The sequence below is a fragment of the Bos indicus genome, chromosome 29, assembly GCF_029378745.1.
Source record: "Bos indicus isolate NIAB-ARS_2022 breed Sahiwal x Tharparkar chromosome 29, NIAB-ARS_B.indTharparkar_mat_pri_1.0, whole genome shotgun sequence".
In the NCBI taxonomy this organism is placed as follows: domain Eukaryota; kingdom Metazoa; phylum Chordata; class Mammalia; order Artiodactyla; family Bovidae; genus Bos; species Bos indicus.
Genome location: NC_091788.1, coordinates 51302480 through 51313122, shown reverse-complemented (window position 1 = coordinate 51313122; position 10643 = coordinate 51302480). Strand labels below are relative to the sequence as shown.

At 58.8% G+C, this 10643-nt stretch overlaps 1 protein-coding gene across 2 annotated transcripts; it reads right to left on the bottom strand.

Annotated features, from left to right (window-relative positions):
* RNH1 (ribonuclease/angiogenin inhibitor 1) lies at positions 1 to 10643 on the bottom strand. 2 transcript variants are annotated; one of them, XM_070782573.1, is made up of 10 exons: positions 10487 to 10643; positions 8153 to 8258; positions 2350 to 2520; positions 2062 to 2232; positions 1518 to 1688; positions 1255 to 1425; positions 1001 to 1171; positions 611 to 781; positions 306 to 476; positions 1 to 183 (listed from the first exon to the last, which is right to left on the bottom strand). In XM_070782573.1, the coding sequence occupies exons 2-10, from the start codon at positions 8236 to 8238 to the stop codon at positions 96 to 98; spliced, it is 1371 nt and encodes a 456-aa protein (XP_070638674.1). In that variant the 5' UTR covers positions 8239 to 8258; positions 10487 to 10643; the 3' UTR covers positions 1 to 95. The 2 variants fall into 2 exon arrangements, with proteins under 2 accessions (XP_070638674.1, XP_070638675.1); XM_070782574.1 differs by lacking the exon at positions 10487 to 10643 and adding an exon at positions 10229 to 10251.

Here is a 10643-nt window from a genome sequence, read left to right as displayed (position 1 = left end):
TGCCAAAAAGGAGTTTTAATAAAGTGCCTAAGATTCTCCGCCAGAAATGAGCTGACTTGACCTTTTCTCAGTTAACGCCCCGTGGGGGACGGGGCTCAGGAGATGATCCGCAGGCCAGGCTTGCTCTCCTCCACAGCCCGCAGGCGCTCGTCCACTGCCTCGGTCCAGTAGATGTCGTACAGGCTGCGGGGGGAAGCGGGGCGGGGAGGGGGTGAGAGGAGCCGAGCCCCCCACCCCGGCTTCTCACCTCACCTGCCTGCCCCTGCCCACCTACGCCCCGCCACCCCCACCCCACGGCCACTCACACCAGCTGCTCCAGGCTGCAGGCGGGCTGCTCCAGGCTGCCCAGCAGCTGCAGGACGCCGGGGTCGCCCAGGCCGTTATTGCTCAGGTCCAGCTCCCGCAGGCTGGGGCTGGCCAGCAGGAGTGAGGCCAGGCCGCCACAGCTGCTGTTCGTCAGCTCACAGTCGCCCACCCTGGGCAGAGGGCGGAGCTACGGTCAGGTGGAGGGCGCGCCCCCAGGTGGCCACCAGATAGTGGGGTGCCAGGGGGTCTAGGTCCTGGCCATCCCCACCGTCAGCCCCGGTGGACATACCCCCCAGCAGCTCACCAGAGCACCCGCAGCACAGTGCCCGGCTGGCCCAGGGCCTGGCACAGCACGTGGACGCCCGCGTCGCCCAGCGGGTTGCTGCTCAGCTGCAGCTCCAAGAGATGCTTGTTCTGGGTCAGCATAGAGCTGAAGTGCTGGCAGCAGGCGGCCGTAAACCCGCAGGACTTCACCCTGAGGGCGGCAGGGGCTGCAGTCACCTCTGCCCAAACTTCTGCGGGGCCCTGGGAGGCCCCCGGGGGCCCAAGCCCCGAGTGCGCCTGTCCTCAGGCGGCCACGGTGCCCTCCTGGCCGGTCCTCCAGGGCCCCAGTGCTGTCGCCGCCCCGTATCCCCCAAGTTCATCCCCGAGCGCCCGGGGCCTCCAGCCCCCACACGCCCTGCGGCCCCCTCACCACAGGGACTCCAGCTGGCAGCCGGGCTGCAGCAGGCTCTCGCACAGCAGCTGGGCGCCCTCGTCCCCCAGGCTGTTGCCCGCCAGACTCAGCTCCTTCAGGGCCTCCTTGGCCTGGAGGACGCGGCAGAGCTCTCTGCAGCCGCTGACGGTGAGGTCACACTCCCAGAGCCTGCGGGGTGGGGTCCCCGTCAACACAGAGACCCTGACACGCGCGGGTGCCCGTCTGCCCGCCCCACCCGGGGGCGGACTCACCACAGGGTCCTGAGCTGGGAGCTGGGGCTCAGCAGCCCGGGGCACAGCTCCGCAAGGCCCGCGTCGCCCAGCCGGTTGCTGCCCAGGTCCAGGTCCTTCAGCGAGGCCTGGGAGGCCACGATCCCACACAGGTCTTTGCAGTTGGCCGCCGTGAGGCCGCAGTTCTCCAATCTGGGGGCACGAGAGGCGCCGGGAGCTGGGGAGCCCCCAACCCCATGCCCGCCCGTGCCCCCTGCCCCGCCCCACTCCCGACAGCAGCTTACTTGAGAGTCTCCAGCTGGCAAGCAGACTCCGCCAGGCCCCGGCACAGCGCCTGGACCCCGGCCTCGCCGATGTCATTGTTGCTCACCACGAGCTCCTTCAGGTCCCGCGTGGCCCTGAGCACCGCGGCCAGGGGCTCGCAGCTGGCGGCTGTCAGGCTGCAGTACTCCAGCCTGGGGGCAAGCGGTGGTCAGCCCTGAGCCTGGCCTGGAGGGCACCTGTCCGGTCTCGTTTCCCCCCGCCTCAGTGAAGAGGACAGCAGAGGCTGTCGGGCTCCCAGGTGGGACAGCACAGGGGCCAGGGGCTGTCTCCCTGGTAGAGACCTGGCCCAGCTGGGCCTTTCGGGCTCAGCCTCCTCCAGCCAACACTGACCCCATCTAGGCTCCCCAGGGCCACAGGGCCGCCTCAAAGCTCCCCGCAGGCGATGAGCTGGGAGGGGACCTGCCCAGGGCAGACACTCCGCACAACGCAGGGGATGGGTGAGAACAGGGCTGGGGGTGCCCGGGGTGGTTGAGGCCACGCAGGGCCCCGGGCAGGCACACTCACTGCAGCTTCTCCAGGCGGCACCGGGGGTCCAGGAGCCCCTCACAGAGCAGCCGCAGGCCGGCATCCCCCAGCGGGTTGTCGCTGAGGTGCAGCTCCCGCAGGGTGGGCAGGGAGCGCAGCACGCCCGGCAGGACTCCGCAGCCAGCCTCCGTCAGGCAGCAGTTTTGGAGGCTGGAGACACGGGCCGTCAGGGGGCCTGAGAGCCAGCCAACCCCCCCCCCGCCGAAGACAAGCCACCTAGGCTGTGGGAGACTCGGGGCCCAGGGCCAGCCCACCCAAGCGCCGCACCTGAGCTTCTGGATCTTGCAGGTGGGGCTCTGCAGGCCCTGGAGCACCAGGAGCACGCCGCCGTCGCCGAGCTCGTTGGTGCGCAGGCTGAGCTCCGTCAGGGACGCGTTGGCCTGCAGTGCGGACCCGATGTCCTTGCAGCGCACCTCCGTGAGGCCGCAGTCGTCCAGCCTGCGGGCAGACACACCGTCACTGCACACGGCGGCCGGGGAGCATCCCGCGACAGGGCACCAGGCAGGAAGGCCACAGGCACCAAACCGGAGGCAGGCTGCAAGGGTCAGACACTCACTCTCTCTCAAGCGGCAGAGGAGACAAACTGCAAGTGTTAGGTTTTTTTCCTTCTCCACAAATTTACAAAAGGCTTCTTTTAAAACTCTGCGTTGCCATGACAACACCTGGTTCCAGCAGAACTCTTCTCAACCTTGAGCTAACCAAGCATTTTTCTCACGCAAATGCTTTTCTCAAGCTATGTTAATGAACTGTGTATTCACCCTAGACTCGGTCTTCAAGTTGGTTCTGCCTAAGAGCCCACTTGACTAACCAGTATGTTTTACTCATGCAAATGTTCTCTTACACTATGTTAATGACACGATGTCTTTACTTGGAAACCTGCCTTTCCTCAAGACTTCTGTCAACTGTTTCATGGCTCAGGATGACTCACCAGCTGCCAATGTTATCTCAAAATGCATGTTGTGGGTGAGGGGCCTGGTGCCAGTCTCTGAGTTTTGGGACATCTCCTTTCTCTAATTCAGCTCAGTTCAGTCACTCAGTCATGTCCGACTCTTTGCAACCCCATGAACTGCAGCACACGAGGCCTCCCTGTCCATCACCAACTCCCGGAGTTTACCCAAACTCATGTCCACTGAGTTGCTGATGCCATCCAACCATCTCATCCTCTGTCATCCCCTTCTCTTCCTGCCCTCAATCTTTCCCAGCATCAGGGTCTTTTCCAATGAGTCAGTTCTTCACATCAGGTGGCCAAAGTCTTGGAGTTTCAGCTTCAACATCAGTCCTTCCAATGAATATTCAGGAAGGATTTCCTTTAGGGTGTACTGGTTGGATTTCCTTGCTATCCAAGGGACTCTCAAGAGTCTTCTCCAACACCACAGTTCAAAAGCATCAATTCTTCGGTGCTCAGCTTTCTTTATAGTCCAACTATCACATCCATACATGACTACTGGAAAAACCACAGCCTTGACGAGATGGACCTTTGTTGGTAAAGTAATGTCTTTGGTTTTTAATATGTTCTCTAGGTTGGTCATAACTTTCCTTCCAAGGAGTAAGCATCTTTTAATTTCATGGCTGCAGTCACCATCTGCAGTGATTTTGGAGCCCAGAAAAATAAAACCTGCCACTCTTCTCACTGTTTCCCCATCTATTTTTCATGAAGTGATGGGACGGGATGCCATGATCTTAGTTTTCTGAATGTTGAGGTTTAAGCCAACTTTTTCACTCTTTCATCAAGAGGCTCTTCTTCACTTTCTGGCCTAAGGGTGGCGTCATCTGCGTATCTGAAGTTATTGATATTTCTCCCGGCAATCTTGATTCCAGCTTGTGCTTCCTCCAGCCCAGTATTTCTCATGATGTACTCTGCATATAAGTTAAATAAGCAGGGTGACAATATACAGCCTTGACGTACTCCTTTTCATATTTGGAACCAGTCTGTTGTTCCATGTCCAGTTCTAACTGTTGCTTCCTGACCCGCATATAGGTTTCTCAAGAGGCAGGTAAGGTGGTCTGGTATTCCCATCTCTTGAAGAATTTTCCACAGTTTATTGTGATCCCCACAGTCAAAGGCTTTGGCGTAGTCAATAAAGCAGAAGTAGACGTTTTTTCTGGAACTCTCTTGCTTTTTCGATGATCCAGCAGATGTTGGCAATTTGATCTCTGGTTCCTCTGCCTTTTCTAAAACCAGCTTGAACATCTGGAAGTTCACGGTTCACGTACTGCTGAAGCCTGGCTTGGAGAATTTTGAGCATTACTTTACTAGCGTGTGAGATGAGTGCAATCGTGCAGTAGTTTGAGCATTCTTTGGCATTGCTTTTCTTTGGGATTGGAATGAAAACTGACCTTTTCCAGTCCTGTGGCCACTGCTGAGTTTTCCAAATTTGCTGGCATATTGAGTGCAGCACTTTCACAGCATCATCTTTTAGGACTGGAAATAGCTCAACTGGAATTGCATCACCTCCACTAGCTTTGTTCGTAGTGATGCTTCCTAAGGCCCACTTGACTTCACATTCCAGGATGTCTGGCTCTAGGTGAGTGATCACACCATCATGGTTATTTGGGTCATGAAGATCTTTTTTGTATAGTTCTTCTGTGTATTCTTGCCACCTCTTCTTAATATCTTCTGCTTCTGTTAGGTCCATACCATTTCTGTCCTTTATTGAGCCCATCTTTGTATGAAATGTTCCCTTGGTATCTCTAATTTTCTTGAAGAGACCTCTAGTCTTTCCCATTCTATTGTTTTCCTCTATTTCTTTGCACAGATCACTGAGGAAGGCTTTCTTATCTCTCCTTACTATTCTTTGGAACTCTGCATTCAAATGGGTATATCTTTCCTTTTCTCCTTTGCTTTTTGCTTCTCTTTTTTTCACAGCTATTTGTAAGGCCTCCTCAGACAGCCATTTTCCTTTTTTGCATTTCTTTTCCATGGGGATGGTCTTGATCCCTGTCTCCCGTACAATGTCACAAACCTCCATCCATAGTTCATCAGGCACTCTATCTATCAGATCTAAATCTATTTCTCGCTTCCACTGTATAATCATAAGGGATTTGATTTAGGTCATACCTGAATGGTCTAATGGTTTTCCCTACTTTCTTCAATTTAAGTCTGAATTTGGCAATAAGGAGCTCATGATCTGAGCCACAGTCAGCTCCTGGTCTTGTTTTTGTTGACTGTATAGAGCTTCTCCATCTTTGGCTGCAAAGAATATAATCAATCTGATTTCGGTGTTGACCATCTGGTGATGTCCATGTACAGAGTCTTCTCTTGTGTTGTTGGAAGAGGGTGTTTGTTATGACCAGTGCATTTTCTTGGCAAAACTCTATTAGTCTTTGCCCTGCCTCATTCCGTATTCCAAGGCCAAATTTGCCTGTTACTCCAGGTGTTTCTTGACTTCCTACTTTTGCATCCCAGTCCCCTATAATGAAAAGGACATCTTTTTTGGGTTTTAGTTCTAAAAGGTCTTGTAGGTCTTCATAGACACGTTCAACTTGGGCTTCTTCAGCGTTACTGGTCGGGGCATAGACTTGGATTACCGTGATATCGAATGGTTTGCCTTGGAAATGAACAGGGATCATTCTGTCATTTTTGAGACTGCATCCAAGTATTGCACTTTGGACTCTTCTGTTGACTGTGATGGCTACCCCATTTCTTATAGGTGATTCTTGCCCACAGTAGTAGATATGATGGTCATCTGAGTTAAATTCACCCCTTCCAGTCCTCCTTAGTTCACTGGAGGCACAGGTGAGCAGTGGGCTGCAGACCTGGGTGTGGCATGAGCCCTCTTGGAGGAGGTCGCCATTGACCCCACCACTGAGCTGCCAGAACTGACACAGGGCTGGGAAATAGACTCCTGGAGGGCATGACTGCTCAGTTGTGTCTGACTCTTTGCAACCCCATGGACTTTACAGTCCGTGGAATTCTCCAGGCCAGGATACTGGAGTGGGTAGCCCTTCCCTTCTCCAGGGGATCTTCCCAAGCCAGGGATCGAACCCAGGTCTCCGCATTACAGGTGGATTCTTTACCAGCTGAGCCACAGGGGAAGCCCTTTCTCTAATTAGCAGACTGCTAGTAGCTATATAACATCCAGCTACAGATGGATGCTAGTGCAGGGGGACACTCTTTGTGCCCCCTTCTGATGTCTGTGTCAGAAGCTGTCTCTATCTCCTTTATGCTTTAATAAAACTTTATCACACAAAAGCTCTGAGCGATCAAGCCTCGTCACTGGCCCTGGATTGAATTCCTCTCCTGCGGAGGCCAAGAATCCCAGTGTCTTTCACGGCTCAGCAACAACCTTTCACTTGGGCCAAGAACTGAACAATGCAGGTCACAGCACATCTTACAATGAAAGAGAAAGAAGTGACCAGATCAGCTCGTGAACCTGTTAAGATAACGACACGTGTAGGGACGTGTGCCCCCACACCTTCCACGGGGCACAGGCAGCAGGTACGGCGCCTGTCCACTTCCAGGAAGAGAAACCAGACCCAGACGGAGCAGCTCGAGGGCACAGGCCCGCTGCAGGTCCCAGGGAGGCCAGCGCGGGACGCGCCAGAGCGCGACCCAGCACCACCGCCAGGCAACCAAGTAAACAATCGAGTGGACCCAGGTGGGAGGGGCGCCAGCTGTCGCCCGGAAAAGACAATCGAGAAACGTGGAAGGAAGGCAGAAACTACACTCCCAGCTGACGAAGTCCTAGTAATGCTGTCTGGCAAGACCCACCAACAGATGCAAAGATGGGTGGGCAAAGCTCTGAGCAGAAGCAAAATGTTAGCAGAGCCTGAAGGTGTCTCACCCTGAGAACCGGCAACACCCCCTCATCAGCAGCCACGGTGACCACCGGGGGTGACCATGTGGCACCCCTGGGACAATATCTCCACGGTACAGCATGCCAGGCAGGACACAATGTCATTCTGTTGTCTTCCCAAAGACGTGTGACTCAACCACGGGAAGGTGTCAGAGGGACTTTCACCAGAGCCCCAGCGAGCAGACCCCACCGTCAGGCAGCCAAGGACAAGGGGGACAGAGAGGCCATCACAGACGGGAGGGGCCGTGGGGGCCTGCACGGCGCTCTCGGAAAAGCTGGTGACGTTGAGTCCAGGCCATGTCGGGCGCCTCACCTTGACCAGCGCCCCAGGTGACGGGGCACAGGGGACCCTGCCTCGTTTTGTGACTCTTCCGTAAACCTAAAACTACTTCAAATAAACCCAAAAGGAAAACGTGAAGCAGACAGGCTCTTGTCTCTTGCTTGTGAGCCCTGAGGAACTTCTGGGTTAGAGGGCTAGTCTGGGCTCAGATTCGACCACAGCCTGGCCAGGGCAGGGGGCAGACTGCCCCCATGAGCGGGCTGCAGCAACTTCGTGCCCAGGGGAAGGGGACGCTCTGACCTGCAGGCCCAGCCAGAATGAGTTTACCTTCAAATGGCTGGAAAAGTACAGAAAGAGTAATACTTCACGCCGCAGAAAACCATGCAAGGTTTATATCAAGCGTCTACAAGTGTAAGGGCTTCCCTGGTGGCTCAGACAGTAGAGAGTCTGCCTGCAGTAAGGGAGACCCAAGTTCGATCCCTGGTTCAGGAAGATCCCCTGGAGAAGGGAATGGCAACCCACTCCAGTTTTCTTGCCTGAAAAGCCCATGGACAGAGGATTGGGGTGGGCTACAGTCCATGGGGTCGCGAAGAGTTGGACACGACTGAGCGACTGTCACCTCGACTTTCTCTAAGTGACGTGACCTGGGAGCACAGCTCACCCCGGGAGGGTGGCCCCCCATGACCTGGGAGCACAGCTCACCCCCAGAGGGTGGCCCCCCATGACCTGGGAGCACAGCTCACCCCGGGAGGGTGGCCCCCCATGACCTGGGAGCACAGCTCACCCCGGGAGGGTGGCCCCCCATGACCTGGGAGCACAGCTCACCCCCGGAGGGTGGCCCCCCATGACCTGGGAGCACAGCTCACCCCCAGGAGGGTGGCCCCCCATGACCTGGGAGCACAGCTCACCCCCGGAGGGTGGCCCCCCATGACCTGGGAGCACAGCTCACCCCCGGGAGGGTGGCCCCCCAGGTTGGTGGGCACAGCGGTCCTACCTGACCACCTCGTACTGCTGGATCAGAGGCAGCAGCTCCGTCCAGCGGGCGTCGCTGAGCTGCTCACACTGGATGTCCAGCTTCATGGTGTGAAGTGAAGGGTTTCCTGGCAGAGGCAGGGGAAGAAGGAAAACATTTCAGCCAAGCTCTCAAGGTCTGACGGGCCACAGCCACTGGCGGGGAGCACCCCACAGGGCCCCAGACACCCCAGGAGAGGTTCCTGCCTGCCGTGTTTCCCTGCTTCAGCACCTCTATCCACCTCACCGCCAGGATCAGGAGTGGGAGGGGGCTCCCCGCTGAAGACACCACAGGCCGCAGAGCTCAGGGGTGCCGTGGCCGGAGCAGAGGCAACTCTCATCCCCCAGCCCCCATTCGTAGCCTCCTGGGCACCGCCTACCCAGGAGGAAGTGGAAACCTGTGCCAGCCACCCAAAGTTCTGCCTCTCCCCTGCCTGAACGAGGGCGGGTGGAGAGGAGGGGGCCCGTGGGCCAGAAAGCCTGGAGACTCAGCTGGGGGCACAGGGGCTGGAGCCGACCCCCAGGATGCACCTGGGCCCTCCCTGCCCCGAAGCAGCTGCGTGGGGGGCAGGTGCCTGTGGTCACCAGCAGCTCCTCAGGGGCACCAGCTTCAAGGGCCCTGGACAGGACGCAGCAGGTGGGGTGGGGACTCCAGGCCCAGTGGCCTGCACTCGACGGTGCACTCTTGAGTGGCACCCTGGGGTGCCTGCTTACAGATCCCCTCTGGGAGCTTGTAATCGGTGCAGGGCATGTCCTCCGCCCCACTCTGACTCAGCCCGGGGACCTGCCCCCCGAGAAGCCAGCTCACCAAGGAGGCTGAGAGGAGGGAGGCCTCTGGCCAGCAGGTCTGGGATAGGAGGGCACAGGCCCTGAGACCTCAGCAGGGCCACGCAGAGCTGCTGCTGCCTGTGGCCCAGAAGGCGGGGCCCGCAGGAGAGGAGCCCTCGGGGAGCCAGGAGCTGGGGGGCTGCCCAGGTTCAGGGCAGGGAGTGGGTTTCATACAAAGAGCAAGCATTCAGTGAAGACTCGCGCCTGGAAGCCATGCCTTCCCAGGTCTCCGGAGACAGGGTGACCCAGGCCCATGTGAGATTCCTGCTTGCGGGGACCCCAGGTTCCTGAGAACAGTGTCTCACTCGTGTGTGTCTGTGCCTGGCACGGCCCCGGCCTGGCTGAACAGGGGACGCCCCTCCATCTGCAGGCTGATGGAGCCCACAGTGGGCAGAAAGCCAGCCAGGCAAAGGCTCTCATTCCTTTCTTGCTGGGAAAGCTCTAGCGCCGACAATCGGGCAAGAGTCACAGATTTACGCCTGCACGTCCTAGTAGGGAGCCTGCTGAGAAACCGAGGCCAGGGCTCGGGTAACCGGCCACTTCACATGTCCTCATGCGGACAGGCCATCCCTGCAGAGGCCACCCGGCTCACTGCGCAGAGCAAAACCAGACCCACCCCGCCGCCCCCCCCCCCCCTGCCCCCAGGCCAGGGTGTGGCCAGCCAAACCCTGACTCAGAGTCCTGTCATCCCAGGAAGGGGGCCAGCAGGCGGTCCCAGGCCCCACGGACCCACACTGCTCCCCACCTGCGCCCTCGCCCTGAAGCTCCCTGACTCCCAGCCTGACAGGAGGGCACTCGGCTCTCCCTGGTAGGAGGCAGATACCAGCAGCTGAGACGCCCCAGCCCTGACCCGACTTCTGAGTATCCCTCCGTTGACGCCGGGGCTTCATAGCTTCCAATGGACACCCATCCCTTTGAAAATCCACGAGAAAGTATAAACATCCCCAAAGACGCTGTGTGTACAGCCTCCTCACAAGCCCCCGGTGAGCCTGCCTGATCTGGGCAGGAACAACCACGCGTCCCACCCACGGCCTCCCTGGGAATCAGGACTCCCACCAGCTGGGCTGCTCCGTAGCCCTGAGTCACGGCCCAGGATCTCAGTAACGGCCCCGAATTAACGCTTAAAAGCGCGGCGACTTAAAAGCTGCTGCGCAAGACCGCGCCGGACACACGCCTGCGTCCCTTCCGCCTCGGGTACGGCCCAGCCTCCCCCCCGGCGCAGCGCGGTTACCTCTGCGGGGCGCGCGGGGCGGCAGGGAGCGGCGGCCACCCAGGGCCGCCGCCGCCCTCCACGCCCGCCGGAGGCCCCGCGTGTGTCCGGGGGTCTGGGGTGAGCGCAGGGGCGGGCCGGGGCCACCCTAGGGAGAGGACTCCCGGTCCCCCCGGCCCCCGCCTTTTCTCGGGCCCGGGAGTCAGCAGCCCCGCGGTCAGTGGCCGGAGGACCCCGAAGTGCCGCGGCGCCCCGCTCGCCCCCGGACCGCGATCTCACCTCCAGCCGCCGCAGACCTGAGGGCCGAGCCGCGTCTTCCGCCAGGCGGGAGTTAGGGTCACGGCCAGGGCGGGGCCCTGGGGGCGGGGCCTGGCGGCGCCGGGGCAGACGTGCCCCGAGGCGGGCGCCGAGCCGCCCTCGCCCCCGGAAGCCCCCC